This window comes from Chiloscyllium plagiosum, unplaced genomic scaffold (genome assembly GCF_037043375.1).
Source record: "Chiloscyllium plagiosum isolate Xiang-an unplaced genomic scaffold, Cpla_swu_hap1 HiC_scaffold_32, whole genome shotgun sequence".
Classification (NCBI taxonomy): domain Eukaryota; kingdom Metazoa; phylum Chordata; class Chondrichthyes; order Orectolobiformes; family Hemiscylliidae; genus Chiloscyllium; species Chiloscyllium plagiosum.
Window position 1 is genome coordinate 22,703,858 of NW_028270170.1, and position 25,301 is coordinate 22,729,158.

The 25,301-nt window shown below is 37.2% G+C and overlaps 2 protein-coding genes across 3 annotated transcripts in view; both read right to left on the reverse strand.

Annotated features, from left to right (window-relative positions):
- LOC148141782 (uncharacterized) overlaps positions 1-8,203 on the reverse strand; it is a 28,494-nt gene extending 20,291 nt beyond the window's left edge. The window contains exons 1-2 of the mRNA XM_087977863.1: positions 6,526-8,203; positions 5,954-6,009 (exon numbers count right to left, since the gene is read on the reverse strand). The gene's annotated coding sequence lies outside the window, so the exon portion shown is untranslated. The remainder of the gene's footprint in view (positions 1-5,953; positions 6,010-6,525) is intronic.
- Positions 8,204-8,354: 151 nt separating this feature from the next.
- The window catches only part of lsm12b (LSM12 homolog b), a 44,338-nt gene continuing 27,391 nt past the window's right edge, over positions 8,355-25,301 (reverse strand). Inside the window, exons 4-5 of one of the 2 annotated variants that reach the window (XM_043675098.2) lie at positions 24,366-24,492; positions 8,355-9,175 (exon numbers count right to left, since the gene is read on the reverse strand). In XM_043675098.2, coding sequence (XP_043531033.1) covers positions 9,080-9,175; positions 24,366-24,492 — 223 coding nt within the window. In that variant the 3' untranslated portion in view covers positions 8,355-9,079. Of the gene's footprint in view, positions 9,176-20,026; positions 23,459-24,365; positions 24,493-25,301 lie in introns of those variants that run through there. The other variant, XM_087977865.1, reaches the window with a different exon arrangement.

Sequence of the window (25,301 nt, forward strand, 5' to 3'; positions counted from 1 at the left end):
TTATTAGCTCTGAAGTACTTCAAGTGATCTTCATGATAAAATTAATCAATTCAATTACAGATAAAGTGTAGAACAGGAACTCACCAAAACAGCAAGGCTGCATGGTTAGAGACACTTAACACAGAAATTCACTGAGCAAAAAAGAAACCAGAGCACCAAGACATGGCTCAGCTGATTGTGAGGAAAGTTCTCCAAGTCCTTCTTGTATACTCTCAAAGCAGCAGCAATGGGGAAGATACCATTGTTCACCTTCTGGGAGGTGTCTATGCTAAAGCAGCTCTAGAAAAAAAATGCAGTGGATTTTTTTCGAAAACACATAGGGTCTTGTGTCCTAGCTTAGGATTCTCGTTAGGTTAACATGTAGATTCAATTAGCAGTTAGAAAAGCAAAATGCAATGTTAGCATTCATTTCAAGTAAAGCTAGAATACAAGAGCAGAAATGTTCTGCTAAGGCAGTATGAAGCTCTTGTCTGACTGCATTTGGAATATTGAGTGTAATTTTGGGCCTCATATCTCAGGAAAGATGCACTGGTGTTTAGGGCGGAGGAGAGTGTCCAGGAGGGTTATAAGGGGCTGAAGGGCTTGTCATATGAGTAGCAGCTAAGGACTCTGGGTCTGTACTCTGTGTTGAAGGATGAGATGGTATCTGATTGCAAACTTACAGAATACGAAGAGGCTTGGATAGAGTGGTTGTGGAGATGTTTCTACTAGTAGGAGAGAGTAAGACCCAAGGGCACAGCCTCAGAGTAAAGGGATGACCCTTTAGAACAGAAATGAGGAAGAATTTCTTCAGAAGGTGATGAATCTGTGGAACGTGTTACCGCAGAGGGGGTCGAGTCAAGACATTGATTGTATTTAAGTTAGAGATAAACGTGTTTGATTGGGTCGAGGGTTACAGGGAGAAGACAGGAAATGGGATTGAGAACATATCAGCCATGACTGAATGGCAGAGCTGACTCAAGAGGAGCAGAATTAGGCCATTTGGCACACATCTTATGGGGAGCAACCTCAATTTCATATTTTTGGATGACAAAAATGAGACAGACATTTATAATAGCATTTTCAACACAACATGCTTCAGAGAAGCATAAGCTGAACTAATAATGAAATAGAATATTTAAGAATGTTAGGGAGGTGGGAAGCAGTGGAAGTATTTTTCCAGAATTATTTGCATATAAAGTTGAAGACACAATGTCAAAAGCTGCAGCTGATGTTAAGCCACAGAAAAGCAGGATGTGCAGAGGATAAAACTCAAGACATTATGTATAAAAGCTTAGCAATTGAACAGATGGTCAACTCTGTGATGAGCACTAATGCTGAAATGGAAAGCAACAAAAACAAAAGCAAGAGCATCTAGTGGCTTGTGTACCTGCAATGTCCTCTCTCACTGAAGGGAGAGAGTGTATCCTAAATTTAGGTAAGAATCATGTTAGCAGTGAAGATGACAGATTTCAACATATTCCATCAATGTTACACCTAATCCACATACAGATATTTTCATTGGTTACAACTAAGAAAAAGTACATCCTGATGAAAGGTTCCAACTTGAAATGTTGACTCCCCTGCTCCTCTGATGCTACATGACCGGCTGATTTTTCCAACTCCACACTTCATTGAATCTGATTTTCCAGTATCTGCAGACCTAACTATCTCCACAACCATGAAAACACAGGTTAAGCATGTCTCAAGCTCTACATTTCTGCTGTCCTGACATGGTGACATTTTTCTTACCAACTGAATCTTGGAAACAGAAAACAAAAGGATGGGGGAGGGTTTTTTTTAAAGGATTAAAAAATTATGTTTTGCACATGCTCATTACAGCCACGAAAGGGAAACAATGAAATGGAAAATGTCTCAGAGAAGTTACTTTTGACAGAAATTGTCATCCTTTGACAGCATTAAACCCTACTAACCTCCATTCCCCTCAAAAGTAACTTTTTTAATGTTAGAAAAACTTAATAAAAGAAGCACAAGCCAAATCCTTTCCATATTAAAAAAAAGGAGAGGGAGTGGGGTTGTGGTGGTGGTTGTGATTGGACTAATCTTAGATCAAATGTATTTGAAAAGAATCAATTAGCAAAATGCTGTAATGTTTACACGGTAAGTGACTTTTCTCCTGCATTTCCTGACATCTTCATAAATTCTATGGCCAGATTTGTACTGAATGCTGAAAAACAGTGCCACATTTCACTATCCATTTCTCAACAGCCTTGATAAACAAAACAAATTGCTGGAAAAACTCAGATCTGACAGCGTTTGTGGAGATAAATCAGAATTAAACCTTTTGGGTCCTGTTATCTTTCCTCAGAACCTTGATAAACAAGCTCTGCAAACAATTTTTTAAATGGATATTTAATAGAATAAACCAGCTTCTACAGCAAATAAATCGTCATACTATTGTAGACATTCAAATCACAGTATTTTCAAATATTACCTAGGCATTGGGGAGACAGGATGCCAGTTTACAGGACAGTTCAGAGAACATCTCTGGGACACATGCACCCAACAACTCACCACCCTGTAGCCAACCACTAACTCCCCCTCCCTCTCCACCAAGGACATGCAAGTTCTGGGCCTCCTCCACTGCCAAATCCAAGCTACCCCTTCCAGGAGTAAGGGTGCATCATCTTCTGCCTTGGGACCCTCCAACTACACGGCAATGTTGATTTCACCGGTTTCCTCATCTCCCCTCCCCATACCTTAACCCAGATCCAAGCCTCCAACTCAGCACTGTCCTCTTTATCTGTCCTACCTGTCCATCTTCTTTCCCAACTATCTGATCGACCATCTCCTCCGACCTATCACCATTACACCCACCTTCATCTACCTATTGCATTCCAAGGTATCTTCCCCAGCACCACCCCCTTTCATATAACTCTCAGCCCCCAAATGTGGAGGAGACTTAGCTGTCACTATTGGAATACTTGGAGATGTGGCAGGCAACTTGCATGTCGCAACATTCCATAACCAGAGCAGAGCAGCAGCATGGCTGGGAGGTTTGTGTTATAAAGGAGAGTCTGCATAGACTGGGAGTTTTTTCTTACTGAAGCGGAGGTTGAGGGGTGACCTTATAGAGGTTTAAAAAGCATGAGGGGTATAGATAAGATGCACAGCAAAGAATTTTTCCCCAGGATGGGCAGGAGTTCAAATAAGAAGGAACGTGGGGGAAACTTTCTCACACCAGAGGATGGTTTGCATCTAGAATGAACTGTAAGAGGAAGTGGCAGATGCAGTTACAACATCTGAAAGATATCTGTACAGGTACATGAATAAGAAAAGTTTAGGGGAATATGGGCCAAGCACAGACAAGCAGGAATAGTTTAGTTTGGTATGGACAAGTTGGTTTCAAGGATCTGTCTCCATGTTGTATGACTCTATTAAACTTGCGACATTTTGATAATTTATTCCAATGGTTGATGATTCATTGCAAAAAGGAATACTGCACAGCATCCTATCCAAGCCTGTTCAAAGAATTCCATGGACATCAACGCCTTCATTTTGCACGAGTTTCGAGAGCAGCACTGAATTGAGACCATTTATAGGGTTAGTGGGTAGACATTTAATCTGTTACATTAAATAAGATACATCTTTTGTGTCTGCCTGCTGGTACCAGTGAGAATCTAGCTAGTTCCTTATCCCAGCATTAGAGCAGCCCAATCAGGGTGTTAATTTAGGACTTATTTCCTTCAGTACTGTGAATTGGGTTCAGTAGCAGATTGCAGATAATGAACTCCCACTCCAGCCTATCCATTTTCTAGCAGTTGTTTCTTCCTCAGAGTTCTGCCTGTTTTTTGGAGTACTGTAACAGAGATAAAAACAAAGAGTGCTTGGAATGCTCTACAGGTCAGACAGTACCTAGGCAGAGACAAACGAGCAGAGAAGAGGACTTCTTCAGGCCTGCAGTTCGGAAATCAAACTCTATTTAAAATTTAATATCTCTCTCCACAGAATGCTGTCAGATCCAAGTATTTTCCACAACTTTGTTCTTGTTTTAGGTTTCCAGCATTCATGGTTTTTTGCTTTTATTTTAGTCACCTCCAGGATAATGGCCAACAGTACTTTCAGGGAATTTCAGGATTTTGACTCAGTGACAATAAAAGGAATACAACTCCAAGTCTTGATGTGTGACTTGGATGGGAAATCTTCAGGTGGCGCTGTTTCCCATCTACCTGCTGCTATGTGGTAATGTCACAAGTTTGGATGTTGTTGGAGGAGCCCTAGTGAGTAACTATATTGCATTGTGGATGACACAGCCCGCTGCACTTGAAGGAAATGAATGTTGGCACACCATTTATCATCTTCAATCAAGCAGGTTGCTTTGCTTTGGATGGTGAAGAGCTGGAGTGTTATTGGAACTGCACCCATCTATGCACATTGAGTGTACTCCACCACGTTCCTTACTTGTGCCTTGTAGATGGCAGATAAGCACTGGGCAGAAAGATCACAGTATTTATATGGCTAGTCCAGTTCAATTTCTGGACCCAGATGTCAATTGTGGATGATAGTTTTTGCCTAGCACCTTGTATGACATGGAAGTTACTGGTCACGTGTCAGCCCTAACCGGAATGTTGTCTTGATCTTGCTGCTGATTATGATAGCTTCCATAGCTGAACTGTCACAAATGGTGACTATTGTGCAATTGGCAAAATTCCCTACGTCTGACCATCTGATGGAAGGATGGTGTTGAATTGTAATTGCAGAAATTGGTAGTTTTAAGTGCTTGGAAAAATGCACAACAAATTAAGTTCAATGCCAAGTCATCCAAAAATGGTGAGGAACTGTAGAAGGGCAAAAACATTTGTAAGTCCAAATACTTGCATAGTTATGATTAATCGAAATGGCTAATGGAATACTTGCCTTTATCTCAAGGAGCTGGATCTCAAAAGGTCAGTAATGGTTCAGTTACTAAAGCCTTCGGCCAGACTATTAGTGGAGTACATTCAGTTTAAACCCTGCCTTCACAAAGGGTACTAAAGCTTGGAGATTCAGTGCAGACTCACATCTCAAACATTGTAATTTAAAATGTCAAGATTATATAAAAAATGGTATGATTGATTGAAGGATGATCTGATCCAGATGTTTAAAATGTTGAAAGGATTTGATAGCACACAGAAATTATTTATGATTGGGAGCAATAGGAGGGCTATCTTCAATCTGGATCAACTATTAGGAAGCATCTTTTCAAAGAATAGTAGAAACTCAGGCTCTTATCACCTCTCAAAAACACATCAAGGAATTTGAAGTAAAGGAGAAACAGATAATGGAATGGCAAGGTTGGCTTTGGAATAGTGTAATCCTGACCCAAACCTAAACAATAAAGAACTGGAGATCTGAAACACAAGCCAAAATTGCTGGAGAAACTCAGCAGGTCTGGCAGCATCTGTGGAGAGAAAACAGTTAACATTTTGAGTCCAGAGACCTTTCTTCAGAACCTAGAAGATAAATTACACAGCTGTTTAAAGATTTTTGATTTCAGATTTCAGTCCACTTCTGAAAGAAAAGTACAAAATAAAGGTATTGAATTTAATCTATAAAACATCTGGTTTGTATCTGCATTTCTAATACTGTTACAATACCAGCCATGTAGGTTACATGTGACTGAATTGCACTTGAAACAAGTGCAAGATGACTAGCAGAATAAGTTTTTAAAGACAATTCATAAGTCATATGAAATAATTTTGCTCCAATGAGAGAATTAACTCATCTGTTTTCTCATTACCAATTTTGAACATGTTCATAAAATGAGGTCCTTCAGTTAATTTAAAGAATTGGTTTGCCAGCCTAAGAAAATACACAACCAGCTGTTGAAAGATAAACGCACATCCTCATGTTGATTGCACTTTTATCACAGAGAACTAATCTATTTTGCCATCTAGTGGGCATCCATAAGTACTGCACAAATCTTTACCACAACAAAACCTGGTAAAATTGAACTCTATTTCAGCATACTCACATTGTGTCAGTTCTTTGAAAAGGCTACCCCATCACCCCCACTATTTCACCATCATCCTGAAATTGCAGCAAATGAAACATGTAATAGTTTGTAGGTGAAACACAAAGGTTTACCAAAACTAAGACTACAAAAGACAAGCATGGTTACATTTGTTAAATATATTAGAAAGTTAAATTGAACAGTCTTTGCCAAGTAGTTTATCTAGACTTTCCAGCAATATTAAGTAGATTGAAAAAACAGATAACAAGCTTACAATATAGATCTAATTCACTGTAATTATTTAAAATGTGCATGAAGTTTTAATTTGAAAAGTAGACAACTTCCTCATTATCAGAAATGTCAGGCTCTCCATATGCATTCTTTTGCTTTGTCACTCCATCCCAGCCAAAGATTTTCTCCCTTCCTACCCATTCCAATATGTATACCTTATAAATCTCTTCTTGGTAAAGATAGAATGAACTAATAATTTAAAGCCACTACTGTAAGCAGTTCAATAATTTGATTAGTCTAGAAACTCACTGCAATTAGTAACTTAAAGATGGATGAATCACCCATTTGTCATTGTTATGTACCTGAAGCTTTATTTTGCATTTTCTTTACTGGAGAAACTTAAAATCTGCTACTGAATGCCAAAGTTGGCAAGAACAACTCGGAGGAAGGGTCACTCAGCTGTAACGTTAGCTCTGATTTCTCTCCACAGATTTGCCAGACCTGCTGAGCTTTTCCAGCAATTTCTATGAAGGAAGGATAATTCGTTGAGGCACAAGATTGGCATTTCATGCAAAACTGTACTCCACAATACCACATGTACTAACTCTTATTTGATACAAGTTCCAGGTTATTGTTTCAGTGCAACATAGTATTTCCTGTCACAATCTGTGTTGTTCACCAAAAACTTTCAATGGCAGAAATTATCCTCTTGGTTGCAGAAATCCCGTGTAGCATAATTTAGGTGAGGAAGTAAACATCCCTCATCTTCTTACCAAAGAGTTTCTTATTTAGCCAATTACATTTGCTCATGCTTGGCATCTAGATGCACAAGATTAGCCAAAGACAGCCTTCTTATTCCATGTATCATTTTGTCCCTCCACGAAACAGAAGGATACATCTACGGTCAGCATTCAAAGTGCTGCCTCCAGTGATAGAATGAAATCAAACCAACAAGAGACAACTTGCACCACTCCTTCACACTAAACAAGCCATCCATAAAAGGTGAATACTTCACAATTTAGACTTAAGGCATTTTAAAGGGAAGGAAGAAAGAAAGATTTTTGCATTTACTCACTGATTAAAATATTCATCAACCCCCCCACTCCACTGAAGGTGGTTTCCAGATTATGAGCACTACTGGAAAATTAATACCTTCAATTAAAAACATAATTTTTGTGCACGCAATGAAAATATTAGCAATGAGAAAACAAACATATCAAACATAGCGTATACTGGGAAAACAAAAACTTACTAAATTAGGAAGCAGAAGAACAACACTCACAATTTAAAGTTTTGTTGAAATTCCTTTTCCCCTGCAGAGAACCCTCCCAAACTATAAAGGAATGAGGCCGTTTAACCACATTGCATTAAAACGCCCCTAATTGTGTTTTTAGCAAATTTTGCTGACCAAATGACACTTGTGCGTAGATGGGTACAGACATTGTAAGAAATGTCTGCTACTTAAGTATAGTAAAATAAAAACCCATTCTGAAAGTTCATTCGTTGGTTTGATATCAAGTTCATCTCATCGTGAATGGATTTTAAATAGAAATCTTTGATTTGAATCAACTATACTTTTCAGACATAATTGATGAACATACTCTTCAGTTTTTTGGAATGCTGCACAATTTTTATTTTCAACTGTACAGGTCATCTAAATTTGTTATGCAGCCATATGTGCACCATAACTTTTGGATTACTGTACAGCCTTGCTTAGAAGGCATACATAAAAAGGACATAAATATTATGCCTTTTAAACAATCCTGAAAAACTTAACTTGGGGGAGGATGCTGATTTTATAAACTTTCGTGATAAATTTCAATACCACACAATGATATTTGCTGATCTCAGAGTTTTGAACATTAAGAATTATATTCCTTGGCACAATGATTGGTGGTTATCATTCCTTCTCAAGACTCCTCACAATGGGAAAATCAAAAGTAGAGAATAAAGAACACTGGTTACAAATTTCTTCTTACTTTCTTTAATTTCATTTTCTCAATCAAAATAAGTCAATAACAGATTCAGCTTTAAATTTTTTTTTAAATGCCTCCAATTTATATTATAGTGTTGTGCTGACAGGGACTGCGAATAAAAATATACATTATCATAGATTCTTCACCAGCCTATAAAAAGGACTTTTAAATGACTGTTACTGTCTAATTTTATTATGCAAGACCAGGCAACCATCTTTTTCTTCCAATTTAATGAAGTGTACAGTACATGACACATGCAAAACTGCATGAACAGTTATATCCTTTAAAACGGCCACACTCTCCGTAAGCACTGTCTTAGCAAGACAAACCGATTCTGTACACAGTCAGAGGATATAAGCTAATGAGCCAAATCTTCCATCATCAGATACTCAATTCTTCACTGGAAGACTTTTCTGTGACGTTTTTTTTAAAAAAAAAGACTGGACTTATTCCTCTGGGAATAAGTTTCTGGAAAAAAAGGACTCAAAAAAAAGCTATTCTCTCCTAAACGGGACAACCACTTAAACACATTAAATTACCTTCTTGCTTTGCTTTTCTCCTCCGCCTTTGAATGTTATTACTCTGAACAAATGTTTGGAAAGTTGTATGTTGTGCAGGTCACAAACAGCAGTTTAGGATCTACCTAAAAAGTGTGATGGACGAAATGAAAAAGCAACTGAACATGTAAAAAATAAAATTAACAAAATATCTGACTTTTCTTTAAATTGTTTAAAAAGCAAACAAAGGAAAAAGGTAATTTATAGTTAGTCAAGTTACAATAAGTGTTGCCTTTTCTTTTGTAAAGTCTATTCTCTTCTGGAAGTGGAAATGTCAGCTCACTGTAGATTCTCCCTGGAAAACATGTGGACTACCCCCTTCCCAGGAAAAAAAAATCCCCCCCTCCCCCAATCAAGCTCTGCAAAGGACCTATCCAAGCCACTCAGGACGACAAGGCAGTTTCCTTCTGTGTTTGCTGTGCTTGTGAACGTTGTTGCATTAACTTCTGATTTTCCAAATCTCTAAAATGTTTCTCGACCTACAAGAGAGAGAAATAAAATTGATTAAAAACACAGTTATTGACGGTCAAAAAAAGTAAATCCACCTGTTTCAAATGACTTAAGGTCACTTGACAGAAAGTGAAAAAATTGTGCTCGAGTCAAACTTTTTTTCAGCAATAATTAACACCCCACATTTCAAACAAATCCTCCAGTAAAATGAATTCTAAAACAATAAAACTGTACACGTTCTAATGAGCAAGTCAATAAACATATCTTGTTGTACTGTGCTGAACTTATCAGAGCAAGTCGTCCTTGGTTCAATTTTAATAGACTTACGACATCCTATCCAACCAGGGAAGGCAGTAGGAGTTCAGAGTATTGTATATTTATTTTCACTTAAAGGCCTTTACAAGTGCATCGAGAAGAATGAGTCCTATAATCAAATAATCTACCAATAGTCAGAGGATTGAGAAGTTTCAGTAAGATCATTTGAACAAATATGTAGGGGAAACAATGGCAATGTCACTGAAATAGTAATCTAGAATCCCATCATGGCAGATGGTGAAATTTGAATTCAATAAAAAAAAACCTGGAATAAAATGCTAGTCCAATGGCAACTGTCAATTGTCATAAAAAAACCCACAAATAAACATTTGGCTCATTATTCTCTAGGGAAGGAAACCTGCCATTCTTACTATGTCTGGACTAAATCTGACTCCAGACCCACAACAATAACGATTGACTCTTAACTGTCCTCGGAAAAGTTAGGGCAATAAGAGCTGGCCTAGTCAGCAACGCCCACATCACATAAACAATGTTTAAAACCCATGAGATAACCAAGAATTAAATGATTTGTGAAGGGCAAATCTATTTTGATAAATCCAGTGCTTTTATTTTTTAAATAGATAATTAAGATGTTGTACCAGAGTATCTGCAGAGGTTATCTAGATTTACGAAAGCATTTAATAAACTCTGCACAAGAGATTACTGAATAAAACTTTAAAAACACCCGAAATCCAGGCAATGTCACAAGTTGGCAACTGAAAGATGGGAAATTAGACAGTAAAATATGGCAAGCATACACTAATTGTAGTACAGTGGGTTCTGCTATACTGCACGTTTCTTCAACGCAAATTGGCTATAACATGATTGAAGAATTTAGATCATTACTTGTAGAATGCAAACTTTCCTTACCTGTGTTGGCTATAATACGATTCTGGTCCCTTTGAGTTAAATGGTGCTATTACGGGATTTACTTACACCACGGCATCGCACAGAATCAGAACGATCATGTTATAATCAGAACAGACTGTATGTGACAGGAGGATTCACCAGCAAGCTTTACTGAGGACTCTCAGCTTTTCAACATATTTGTCATCATTTGGTTATTCAACACTTTCACTTGAATTAAATTTGCAACTTTCACTGCTGAGATGGAGATCTTTTGGTCACCTCATGCTTTTTAAAACATTGTTTACATGATGTGGACATCGCTGTCTAGGCCAGCACTTAACAGCCTAATTTCCCAGAAGACAATTAAGAGTCAATTATTGCTGTGAGTTTGGAGCTACATTTAGACCAGACATGGTAAGGATGGCAGATTTTCTTCCCTAAAAAGGACAGTGAGCCAAATATTTGTTTTTTAAATGAGAATTGACAGTGGTTAAGTGGTTGCCATTAGGCTAGCATTTTCAGATTTCTAAAAAATTTGAATTCAAATTTTACCATCTGCCATGATAGGGTTCTGGGGTTCTAGGTTACCATTTCAGTGACATTGGTAGATGGGAGTACCAAGGTACAAAACAGACAGCGGAGTAATACAAAACTGTGCCAGTAGAGTGGATTATGGAGAAGTTTGAAGGCAACTTTGTCCCTCAATTTAAATTTCTTGGATTCAATGTATTATGGAGGAGAAAGGGGATTGGCATCCAGCTAAGTAACCTAATAGCTTTCAAACTGGTAGAAAAAGAAATCAAAAGGTTTACAGAAGCTTAAGGGATGGGAACGTAAACTTAAAGTCACATTTCACTTTCACAAAGCCCTCATTCAAAAATCAATGTTTAGCTTCAAGCACAACACTTCAGAAAAGGACACAACTAACCTTGACGTGGATATAAAACAGATTCACCAGAATTATACCAGGGATGAAAAAAAATTAAAATCATTGGGTCAGATTGCATAGCATTATATTCCTTGAATTTAGAAATATAGAATGGTCTACATGAGACTTTCAATATTACATAGTAACAGCAGAGAAGGTGACCATTTGATCAACTGTGGCTATGAAGGAGCAATTAACCTAGTACTACTCTTCTGCCTTGTGCCCACAGATCAACATTTCTTTCTATCCTTGTCAGGTAATGAACTAATTGCTTTTTGAAAGCCTCAATTGATTGTCTCCACCACACTCAGGCAATGCATTCCAAATTTTAGCTACATGTTTTGTGACAAACGTTTTTCTACATGTTGCCATTGCTTCTTTTATGAATTACATTAAACCTATACAGTCTGGACCTTGATCCTTCAACCAAAGGGAACAGTTTTCCCCACTCTGTACACAGAACCTTCTTTTCTCCAAGTGGAACATTCCCACCTTATCCAACCTGTGGGCTAAAGTTCCCCATTATTGGAGTTCTTCTGCTGCACCCATTTCAATAAGTTTACAACTTTCCTAAAAACATGGTACCTCTAGCTGGATGCAATACTTCAGTTCAAACAATCAGTATTTGACAGTTTTGACATAACTTCCTTGCTTTTGTATCCATAGCCCTATTGATAAAGCCCAAATTTTGTATGCTTTTTACTAACTGCTCTCCCAACATATCAGGGCAACTGCAAACATTTATGTGCATAAACATCCAGACCCCTCAGTACCAGCTCCCCCTTTACAAATTACGTTTTTTTACAATCTCTCCTCTGATCAAAATGAATCACTTTACATTTCAGTTCCCATATGTCTGCCCATTTCACCAACTTGCCTATGCCTTTTTAAAGTTTATACTACTTTCCTCATTGTTCACAAGACTTTCAAGTTTGGTACGTAATTTCAAAATCTGCAGATAATACTAAAGTATACCTTAAAGTGCAACAGGAAGAGCAAGAGTCCTCACACCTAACCCTGGATAGTTCTAATCAGAATCACAACCACTTGAAGGAGCAGTGCTCCGAAAGATAGTGCTTCCAATTAAACCTGTTGGACTACAACCTGGTGTTGTGATTTTTAACTTTGCAAACCCCAGTTCAACACTGGCATCTCCAAATCATGCTAATCAAAAGAGCAACTGTTCACCATTGTCAGTTACCGGACATTCAGCCATTTGTGCATCCATGCTGCTAATGTTCCTATTATTCCATGAACTCTTAACTACGTTCAAATCTATTCTGTTGCACCATAGCAAATGTATCTGGAAGCCCACGTACATATCAACAGCATTACCTTCATCAAACTGCTTACCTCAAAAAACTCAAGCAACACTTGCCTTTAAATCTATGCTGGATTTCTTTAATTAATCTGCAGTTGTCATGAGATAATTAATTTTATGGCGTTTTTCTGCACAAGCATAATGAGCATTAACAATTATCCAGCTTAAAATACTGTCAATGTCATAGGGTTTTGTTTTGCATATTTACCACAGTAGAACCATGGAAATCTGCTCAATTAAGATTAGATTAGATTACTTAGTGTGGAAACAGGCCCTTCGGCCCAACAAGTCCACACCGACCCTTCAAAGAGCAAACCACCCAGACCCATTCTCCTACATTTACCCCTTCACCCAACACTATGGGCAACTTAGCATAGCCAATTCAACTAACATGCACATTTTTGGACTGTGGGAGGAAACCCACGCAGACAGTTGTCTGTGGCGGGAATTGAACCCGGGTCTCTGGCACTGAGGCAGCAGTGCTAACTACTATGCCACCTCAATTGGTGCTTGAAACAATTAAGATAAAGCAAAGCAAACAAGAGTAAAATATCACATGAATAACTTTCAGTTCACAAAGCCATGTTCAAGTTTGTAACAGATTACACTTGTACAAGAACGATAGGAAATCCCAGAGGGAAGGGACCCATAGAAAATGAACTTGCATACTTTCAAATCAACATTAACGACACTGAGCCAGGGAGTGCCTTGAATACACTTGAAATATTTTAAACATTGAATAATTGCTCAATGCATTATTTCTGAAATACTGAAGAATTATGGCACAAAATCATGCTTCTGAAATCAGATAATGACAAGTTTCCTTTCCCGCTCCCTCTTTCCCAGCCCCAACACCCTCAACTTATCCAACTGCAAAAGGATATTAAACTCTCTTAATACTCTCCGGAAAGGAAACTCCAAAAAAACCAACAAATGAGTTTCAGGCAACTATTTACTTTTGAAGCTTGGAGTCAGTTTTGGACAAAACAACCTGATTTGAAATAAACCATGAGTTTGGAGTTTCTCTCTGAAATTTTGATGGTGCATTTCAGCCAAAATGAGCATCCAGCTTCTACTCTTAAAAAAATGCTTAGTTCAAAACAAATGGTTTGTTCTACAACATCTTTCACATTATAATGTGCAAAGAAAAAAATCTTAATTTCATTCCTAAATACTCCGGATTTTCTTTTAATTTTGTGATCATCCCTTTCTGGATTCTGAGGAAATGAATTTCTGTATTTGATCTATTAATTTAGCTTTTCATTTGAAACACCTCAAAGATTATTCTCAACTACATAAACTCAAGCAAATATAAACTCAGTTTAGGCAACCAACTCTCATTTTAGCACTTGAAACCTTAGCATCATTCTGATTAATTTACACTTCACATCCTCAATGCACAATGAACCCTTGCTGAAGTGTAGTGCTCAAAATTGCAGTGCTTTAGATGGGGCTTAACCAAGGAAACGCAAAACTGAATAACGTCCCTCCCCTTTGAATCAAAGTGTCTTGACATAAAGGCCATATTCCATTAAAGTGTGAAACAACATCCTGTACCCATTCATGAGCTTTTAATAATTTGTGAACTTGGACTGTGATAAAAGGCAACATATAAATAAGGACGTGAATTTCAAAATGGAGATGTGAATTTGGGTGTCAGGTCTGTGAAGGCTTCTCTTATAAACAGGCCAAAGCCATTTGGATAGTGATCCAAGGGTACAAGTTCTAAAAACATACATGACAGCAACTGAGTACTTGGGAGAACCCTTTGTTAATGGACAAAGCATTTATATTGTTGTGTTTTTGAACAAGTAGACTGAACACATTAAGGCAAATAGTTTAATTTTGAATTCAAAACCTAAGAGTCAACATTTTAGCTCAGAAAAACCTGAAGCTCAGTCTCACCTAGCAGGGGAATCAAGTCAGTTCAGGGAAGGCAGTTGGCTGAGCAAAAGATTTTAGTCTGCGGAGTTTATAACAAAGTCTTGAAGTTGGAATGGAGAGACTTTATACCATCAGAACTGTGAAAGCTTCATGCCAGAAAATTTGGAAAGGAATCGTAAAATTATCTCCAGAATTCAAGAAAAAGATACTTGGTAAAGTCACTTAAATAAGCATTTTAAAAAGACAAGCAGAGCGATTTTTTTTCCCCTGGCTTTGAATCTCTTATGGTATTGGAAAACAGATTTAAACTTTGTTTTGATGATTAAAACCTAACAGTCTTTTTGCGTATTTAAACTTGTCATACTGTTCACAAATATCTACAGCCTCATGCAAATATATGAGAGACTAACCCCCAAATTAACTACAAATACTCAAAATATATTTTTATATATAAAAAAAACACAAACAAGATTTCATTTTAGTTTTCGGTATGACCATAAAGACAGATCAGTGCAGGCGATCATTTAGTTCCTTCACTGTTTCAAATTTTGCATCATAGAAAAAATTCTAAATTTAAATTGTGGAATCAGGTGGATCACAGACGTCTCCAGAGAACACTCTGGCAGTTTTGTCCACTTCATTTATCTATGCTGTCTTTGCAATGTCCTGTACCTCTCCACACAATGACTATGCCCTCTAAATTAGGGTCAACTAATATTACTTAAATCCTTCAGAATATAGAGGTGTACGTGGTGAAAATCTGAAGTCCCAGTACAGATCCATGAATGAATAAATGAGTCAACCATACTGTCAGATTGTAATTAGTGAAGTACTGCAAAGACCAATATTTGAGGCACCAACAGTTCACAATATACAACACTATGAATGTGGGGGACCAAAAATAATGTTTCCAAAGTGGCAGATCATATGAAAATTAACGAAGAACATTGTTGTGAGGAAGATGCAAAAAATTCAGGAGAACTTAGACATTCTTAGTAACAAAAACAAAAATTGCTGGAAAAACTCAGTAGTTTTGCAGCACCTGTGGACAGAACACAGCATTAACATTTCAGGTCCAGTCACCCTGCTTCAGAACATTTCGTGATTGGGGGAAGAACATAACAGATGGAATATGAGGGGTCATCAACTGTGGCTTAAGAACAAATGTGCAGAGAAGTTCTCAAATGGCGAGAGATTGGAAAGTACAGATTTGCAAAAGTACTTGGATGCTAGTTAATAAATCGGTGAAGATTAAGATTGGTGCAGTTAAGCATTTAAGGCTAACAGTGTCAACTTTTAAAATCACAACAGGATGGGAGCATGGGAGTAGGAAATTTTGTTTCAATTCTACAGGAACTTGGTTAGACTGCACTTGAAATATTACGTGCAGTTTGAGTCTCCGTATCTCAGCAAAGTCATTGCTGTCAAAGAGGGAGTGTAATGAGAGTTCACCAGACTCTCTCCCAGGAATGGCATGGCTTGTATTCTCTAGACATTCAAAGAATGAGATGGAAAATAATTTAACTGAAACCTACAAAGAGAGAGGAGGGTTTGAGGTATAGGGAGAGGCTGAATAGGCTAGGAGTATTTTCTCTGGAATATTGGAGGCTGAAGGACGACCTTAGAGGGTTATAAAGTCATGAGAGGCATAGATAGGGTGAATAGACAAGGTCTTTTACCCCAGGGTGGGGGAGTCCAGAACTAGAGGGTGTGTGTTTTGGGGGAAGAGGGGAAAGATTTTAAAAAAGAGACCCAAGGGACAACATTTTCCACACACAGAATTGTGCATGTATGAACTGCCAGACGAAGTGGTGGAGGCGAACATAGTTACAACAGTTAAAAGGTGACTGGATAGATACATGAATAGGAAGGGTTTAAGAGGAATGTAGGTCAAAATGCTGACAGAAAAGGGACTAAATTTACTTAGGATATCCGATTGGCATGGAGGAGTTGGATTGAGGGGTCTGTTTCCATGCAATACAGCTGTATGACTAGACAACAGGATGTTTCTCCTGGTTGGGAAACCTAGAACCAGGGGTCACAATATGTCAAGAGGAGAACACTCAGTTGAATAGCCTCCTCCTATCCAGGTGTTTCTATTATGAATATATAGAGTTACTAACAACTGCATTAACTTTGTAAAATAAGACTTATGATCAATCATGTCACATTTCACTCTTGGATTTGACTAGTCCAGTATTACGATCAGCTGGGATCATAACATAAATTTTCAATTATCAAATTTAAAAAGGCACAATTATCAAATTGGGGAAGCCTTGAACATTTTCTCACCCATTTCCTTTTTTACACAACATATCCCTCTCTGATAACACTAAAAAGGGGGCAGAAAGATTACTTCGTAAGGTTTGTCTCAAGTCAAATTGTACCTCTATAATATCTTTCAAAAGCTTACATTAAATCCATCAAGTTTCAAGTTTTGACTTTTAGATTTCTTTATATTTCTGACATTTTGTAATCTTGATATTTGATGTCATTTTCATCTGCCAAATTCATCCACATCCGTCACAAGGGTGCCGTATCCGGATTAATTTTTTAAGATATTTTAAGAACTTGCCTTGTCAGCTTTGATATTCTTTTCAATTATTTTTCTCCATGTTCTCTCTATATCCTTTTTTTTTTAAAATATAGTTCTTCATGCTTTGGATGTTTAATTTTCCCTGCATTTATCAAGTTTTCTTTTTAGACTGATAGTTCTTGACTTAAGCAGATGTTTTATCTTTTTTCACGTTGGTTTTGTATTGTACGAAGAACTATTTAATTCGAAGTCTACTTGAAAATTAAGCCATATTTGCTGTAATCAATTTCTTGTCCCTTTGAAGTTGTTTTGGTCTCAACTTAAAGCCTTGGTTTTTCACTCTTCTTTCTCCTGTTCAAATCCAATTATTTGGTGATCTCTATTTGTAAAATGGTTCCCTATTGTTAGATGGTGAACTAATTAACTAGTCACCATAAATTTAGTACGAAGGCTTCAGTTCCAAGACATATTGCTCAGAAACAGTTACAAATCTATACCAGCAAATTGCCTTTACTACTTGAACTGCTCTGCTTCTCTTAACTTAAAAAAAACCCCACTATAAACACATCATTCCTGCCTGTTTCTCTAATCTCCATATTTATTCATTCTCCCACACCATCACACTCGAAGCTTGTGGGCAGGTCCAACATCTTGCTTCTATTGTTATTCCTTAATTTTAACTGGTGTTTCCATTGCCTCATCACCCTTACCAACATCCATTTTTCCAGTTGGAAAAAAGTGGAAAACATTTACTTAAAAATCTATTATTTCTGGTGTGGATGAAATAATGGACTGTTTAGGAACTGCAAGTTAGCTTTTCGATGCTAGGAATATAATCAAACCACCAGACAATAGCTATGATTTGCAAATTACCTTCACACAAACTATATATTTGATTTATCTGGCACAACTGAAATCAAAGTACAAAAGTACTGAAAGATTTATTAGTAAAACAAAGGAAGACAATAGTTTTCAGCTTGGTAATCAGATATTATCGCCACTTTGGTCAGAGTTCTCAGGTTACCAATTTGTTTGGGCAGTATATTATGCACATAATCGTGCACTGTTTGAATTCAGCTGAGGTCTCTTCTACATATACCAAGTGTTAAACAACGTGAATATCTGAATTAAGACAACAATCCCAGGTTTGGAAGACATCTAAAAACTCATCACTGAACCCTTGTTAACGAGTATACGTGCCCAGCTAGGAAACTGGGTCCTTACATTGCCAATCCCAACCATATACTTGGCAGGTATTTCCAGGTGGTGGAATTGGTCCTTGGATTAAAGATTGCTAGCATTTCTTTCTCAAGCTCCTTTTCCATACCTTCTCTTGTTGACAAGTGTTCTCAAAGAATTGTGTCGGTGTCTCTTCCTCCAAGTTGGTTTTTTCAGAGGGTAGTCGCCCAGACATTGATATTTATGTTGCATTTCTTGAGGTAAGCCTACAGGGAGTCTTTGATGTCCTTCCTTTGACTCTCACTTGAGTGCTTTCCTTCAACTGAATGAAGCTGATTTCTTTTGGCAGTCAGAACACAACTCCTAATCATGTGGCCAGCTCAACAGAGTTTATCTTAAATGACAATGGCCTCAACGGCGGTGCAAATGGCTCCTTCAGGAATACTAGCATTAATATCGTGTCCAGTTCTGGTTGCCCTACTATAGGAAAGATACACAGAGGCTTTGGAGAGGGTGCAAAGAAGGTTTACCAAGATGCTGCCTGGACTGGAGAGCTTGCCTTATGAAGGAAGGTTGAATAAGCTCGGACTTTTCACTCGGGAGAGAAGGAGGAAGAGAGGAGACCTGATCGAGGTGTACAAAATAAAGAGAGGAATAAATAGAGTCAATACACAGAGACTTTTTCCCCAGGGCAGGATTGACTGGTAAGAGAAGTCATAGTTTAAAGATATTAGGAAGAAGGTATAAAGGAAACGTCAGAGGTAGGTTCTTTATGCAGAGAGTTGTGAATGCATGGAATGCATTGCCAGCTGTGGTGGTGGAAGCAAAGTCATTGGGGACATTTAAACGACTGCTGGACATGCACATGGATAGCAGCGAGTTGAGGGGTGCGTAGGTTAAGTTATTATAGTTTACATTAGGATTAAATCTTGGCACAACATCGTGGGCCAAAGGGGCTGTTCTGTGCTGTACTTTTCTATGTTTTAATATGCCTACCCTGCCAGCTGTCGTCAGGAATTCATCTCAAAATCAGAATTTATGGCACTCTTCCAGGGCTTTGCGATGGCATCTATGCAGTTTCTGAAGTTTGAGCCATATAGAAGAGACAGAGAGACGATCACCTTATAATAGTTCATACTTGGAATACTAACAATGTTTGGTTGGTTATTAACAGTGATGAGTAGTTCTGGTTTGAGTTCAAATTGAAGCTGAAGTTATTTCATTGATAAGGTAATCTACAAAATAATAATCAGCTTCAATTAAAGTTTAGGAAATGAAAATCAGAACTACACAGCTTAAAAACCTATAGATTTTTAGCATTCCAAATAGGAACTGTCGGCTTATTTAGCCCTACACTCATTGTGCGTCAGTTCTTTGCTTCAGTAATAGTTACATGATTATTTCTGTTGATATAGGTGCTGATTTATTCTAACTGTCAACTCTATTATGCAAAATATTAATTGTAGTTTTCAGGCTAACAATTAGTACTGATGTCTAGTGGAAAACTAAGCACGTAGTTCTTTGATAGTGGCCACCATTTGTACAGAGACAAGCAACCTTATCAATAAATGTCACAAGACAAATACAAAACTAGTCACTTGCTACTTCTATTTTTAATTGTTAATTTTTTTTTTTTTAAAAAAAGTGTTCACTTCACCAAAAACTTCAAACTCTGATTTCATTTCAACGTACATTGATCTTACTCAAGAAGCCACCTGACATTGCCTGATAAAGCTTTTAATGGCTTCTCCTAAGCAGTTAATGGCTTTTATCAGGCAAACAGGAATTTCAATATGAAATTTGTTTCTTCTTTCGATATAATTGAAATGATAGAAAATAACTAGTAATGTGTGCTATTAATTGTTAAAATGCGATTTTTTAAAAGTCAGGAACTGAATGCCTTGTGGATAGGAATGTTATGTTCACTTCAATTTAGACCTATCACTGATTAAAATAATTTTACCAACTTCTGGTTGCAAAAAAAAGTGAAACTGGTTAGAACTTGAGGGGTATGGATTAATGAAACAATTGAGTATTTTCCAAGTAATATGCTCTTAATCAGTGTTCAACTGTTACACAGCAAACGTATTATTTAACGGACAGGGTGCTGAACGGACAGCACCAAATCAACAGAAATGCATAAAAGAGAAAGGTTTATAAAAAACATTTAGTGAGATAATTCCAAACACGGAATACAATGTCTTAAGAGTCACTTGTGTCAGAAAAATAATTCTGATAACCTCCTGAGCACAGAAGGGAGCACACGGCCAAACAAATCAAGAGGAGGGTGGACATAGAATATTAAGATTTTAATGATCAGTACAGTTAGGAAGTTTATAAGATTACATTTCTACATAAAACAGGAGATGTGAACCAATTAGAACAAATTAAATATGCATACGTAATTAGTGATTAAATCACCAGACAAAATATGCAAAGTTTGGAATGTATTACCCATAATTCACAATGCTTTTAGTCATGGCAACCTTAAGTGTTAAAATTTGACTACAATTTATGGAGCAGGCTCAAACTGCCAAATTGATCACTCCTGTCCTTATTTATTAAGTTTTTGACCTTTAAATATTTTGTTTGCCGATAGTTGTAAAACTATGGAGATCACAATTTACTTGTAGAAGACAGTTTAAGAGTCAAAAACTAAGGTACCCCAAGCTCCTTCTGTCCAAACGAACAGTACCTACTTGTTAATTAATATCCAAAATACTATAACGTATCTATTGGTAGGCATGTACATATTGCATAAAAATTAAAATTTACATCTTGAAGTTGGATGGTCTGGTGGTGATATAGCTAGACTTTTAATCCAGAGACTCAGGTAATGTTCTGTGGACCTGAGTTTGAATGTCACCACAACAGATGGTGACATTTTATCTCATTAGTAAAATAAAATCTGGAATTAACAGTCTAACAATGATGAAACCGCTGTCATAGAGTCATGGAGATGTACAGCATGGAAACAGACTCAATTGTTGGAAAAACCCATCTGGTTCTTTAATGTCCTTTAGGGAAGGAAACTGCTATCCTGGTCCAGCCTACATATGACAGCAATGTGTGCTTGATTCTTAACTGCCTTCTGGGCAATCAGGGATGGGCAATTGTGGTGGCCTAACCAGAGACACCCTCACCCTGTGAATGAATAAAAAAAACTAAAACATATTAATGCAAAGATAAACTTTTAAACTAAATAAATTCAAGTAAAACATTTAACATCAAAAATAAAGAAACATTTGTGGAGACTACATAAAATGCCAATTACGTCATAGTTGCATTGCAGCGAAACACCGCTTAATTTAGAAAATCACTTAATAGAAATAATAGGAGCTAAGGGAAAAGTGGGGTTGGGGCAGACCCGCAAAAAGTATCACTCAAAAGTCACCCAAAAGCCTAACACAAAGTAGAGCACCTGAATGAATGTTGAAACTATATTAATGACAAAAGTAAATTTAATACAGTACGTTTAAAGTGCAAAGCTGTTCTCTGTATAGTTTCTCACAGAAAGCTGCTCTGTCGGCAACTGACATTGGCACACACTCAGCACAGCAGAAGACTGGTGATGACACATCGCATGTGCAGAACAGCGTGAAGACTTTGGGACAGACAGACATCAGTGCATGTGCAGAACGACAAGGCGGCTGGCACCAAGACAACGAATGCACAGAACGGCACGGTTACTGGCGCATGCACACAATGAAGCACGTGAATAGATCCACGCTGGAATCGCACTATTACATAGGTAAGCGCTCTCGAAAATATCGTTCCCTAATTCTTCAGTGATGTTTTAGCCAAATTGTGCTGCCAGAACATGCGTTATCCCAGGACTAGCTATGCTATAGAATGGATGCTATATTGCATTAAGAGTGAATGCATGGAAGTGTGAAGTGTTACATTTTGGAATGACAAATGAAGAAAAGCCACATGCAAGAAATACAATTCTAAAAGATGCAGACAGACCAGTGTACATAAGTTATTGAAGATGGCGAAGCAAGTTAAAATGATAAATAAAACATTGAAGTCTGGGCTTTATAAACAGGGGCAGAACATGCAAAAGCAATGAAGTTATGATGAAACTTTAGAAAAGACTGGTTCAGTCTCCATTGCAGTGTTTCATCCAATTCTGTGCAATAAACAAAAGGAAGCAAGTGAAGGAGATGCAAAAAAAAATTGTTACAAGAATGGCTCCAAGGATGAGGGACCTCAGTTACATGGAGAGATCACATAAGCTGGAATGATGGTTCTTGGAAAAGAGAAATTTCAGGTGAGACTTGAGGGGTTTTCAAAATTTTCCTGTGGTATAAGGAAAAAGTAATCCTATTGGCACAATGGTCGACAGCAGAAGATAAGCGTTTAAGAGAAATGGTTTGGGAAAAAAAAAAAATCACAGCTTCTGCTTCGGATTTGGAACATGCGGTCTCAGAATATGGTGCAGTCAGATTCAACCATGACTTTTAAATGAAACTGGATAATTGTTTGAAGGGGAAAAAAATTACATGGCCAAAGGGAAAGGACAGTGGTGTGGACTAGTGGAGGTACTCTTAGAAGTGGCCAAATTTAAAAGGGTCAAACATCCTCTTCTGCAATCATTTAACCATTCTAATAGGCGTTCACCACATGCAATATACTTCAAATATTTACAAGTGTACAATAGTCACATGGTAGTACAGAACTGGAGTACTGCTGAAAGACCGACAAGCGCAAAACAGAATGCTTTGACAGCATCTCTCAACAATACTCAAGTATAGAATAAATGTGAAAAAAAACCACAGAATTTGCACAAGATGAATTCAAGTTTAAAATGTTTAACATATCTTCAAATTGCATTTTTTTTAAACAAACTAATGAAATTCAAATCCATAATTAAGCATTCATACATACAAAGAACGAGACTGAGGGGAAAATAAATTCTGTAGGATCTTTTGAGATTACAGCATTTTCTCCAAGTAAACTGAACCATGCATGTATGCTGATTGAAGACATAGCAGGGGCTCAGTGAATGCCCTCATGATACACAAACAAAGATCTACTATAAAGGTGAAGTACTGAACAATTAAGGGCTTGGTATATTTTGGAAAACAGGAAGACTAAGATATCTGGTCGGCATGGACAAGTTGGACCGAAGGGTCTGTTTCCGTGCTGTACATCTCTATGACTCTAACAGTTATGAGAAATCCACATTTGTGTCAGTGGTATGGTCATTTCAGCCTAAAGCCTCCTCAGGTTAGATGTAAAATGCATCACCAACAGCTGAGTGTCATGGCATCGAGCGAGGACACTACAAAAAACACCTACAAAAATGAAATGGCATCTCCACAATCAAATATTTTCAGACAAGTAAATTAAGTTTATATTCTAAATTATCAGCCTTCCCAAAAATTTAACACATACCGGGTACACAATTTGAAGAAATAACTCTTAAAAGGTGTCTATCTATTCCTCCACCAGCTTTTGTTTTTTTTTGAAATGTGTCCATTTGTTTTGTCCAATTGGCCCCTAATGTCAGTCATGCATAGAGCAGATTATGATATCGAGGGTCAAAGACAATTTAAATGTACTGTCCTGAGGTAAAGTACAGAAATACCATTTTTATATATTTTTTAAAAATCAAAAAAATTAAATAGCAATCAGCAAGTGCAAACTATTCCTGGATTGATATAACTCTCAGGAGTCAGCAACTTATAATCAGTATCTTGAAAATTGATTCATAGGTTGCTGGGGCATGGAAACCACATAATAAAAATCAACTTGAAAACCATAAAAAGAACTGAAAATCTACATAATTGTGCAAAAGCAATTAGTGGAAAAGTGAAATACACAAAATATCTCAACCAATTAGAAGGTTTCGTCAACCATCTTTTTGAAAGAGACAGAACTGTAAAGTTAAAAGGCATTCCCACACAGTTCAGCTACTCTAGTGACAAAGCAATAATGAGAAAAATCAGTAAGCTCAGTTGGCTGGATGCCTGGTTTGTGATAGCATGATACCAACAACATGGGTTCAAAACCCATACTGCAGGGTCTGAGCTTAAACAGCTCATGGGAAGACAGCTTTAGAGACACCACAAAAATGGGACACTTGCCTTGAAAATAAGTAATCTCTCTTGTCTATTAAAGTGTGTAATTTAGTGGAGAAATCCTGAGAGCAAGACTGTAAACTCTCGAAATGGACTTAACAAAAGTACATGTTATACTTACTATTTTGCGTACGTGACTTAATGCGCTTCCCTCTTTGCCTCTACAATTCTCAACCTGGTAAGGTGGTACAATTACAACATCTTCCATGACGATTATGCTCTTCTCTTGCCATTTACAGTCCTTGATGCTTAAAAGAAAAGTTACAAGTTTGGTGGATGAAGAGACATCAATTACAGATTCCCAATTCTTTAAATAATTTCAAAATTATAAATGAAACTTTCATTTATCATAGAGAAACCATGTGTGTTGGTTTCATAGAGCATTATGCAATATCAAAGAAAACATAATAGTCAATGTAGGAAAGTTGGAGGACTACCCAGTTTTTAAATAGAAATAGTTAAAACGTAGCTACTGTAGTACTCCCTACTGCACTAGCTAACTTAACAGACGGGCTCAATGAATTTCCAGATCAATGTTCAGTGCCATATGATCTTTATTTCCAGCAGGAAGTGTAGTTGCATGTTTGAAATAACATGCATATTGTTGCAAGAGTCAGGACAAAAGTACTACTCTCTCAACAAATGCTGATCAGTTGACTGGTCAATATTCTGGGGTAGCAACACAAAGAAAATCAATGCAAAAAATCACTTCAAACTATTTTGTCAGTGATAGATCTAAAATATTTACACTGGTTTAATGTTGAAGGAGAGAAAATTAGTTAAATGTCAATCAATAAGACATTTCTCCACTTTAATCTTTGAACTGAAGTGATGAGTATGTGAAGACTACTTTTTTAAAAATCTGGTAAATAGGTTAAATAGTTCAAGGCTTTTTTTTAAAATCCAGTAACCAAAGAGGAATCTCTTAATTATCTTGAGGGTAAAAAGATGTTTTGTTGCAATAGTGGTCAATTTTATAACAATTAAGAAGCAGGATTAACCCTGCTTCTTCATTAACTGTGACCAGGTGGAAACAACTGAGTGTATAGTGGAATGA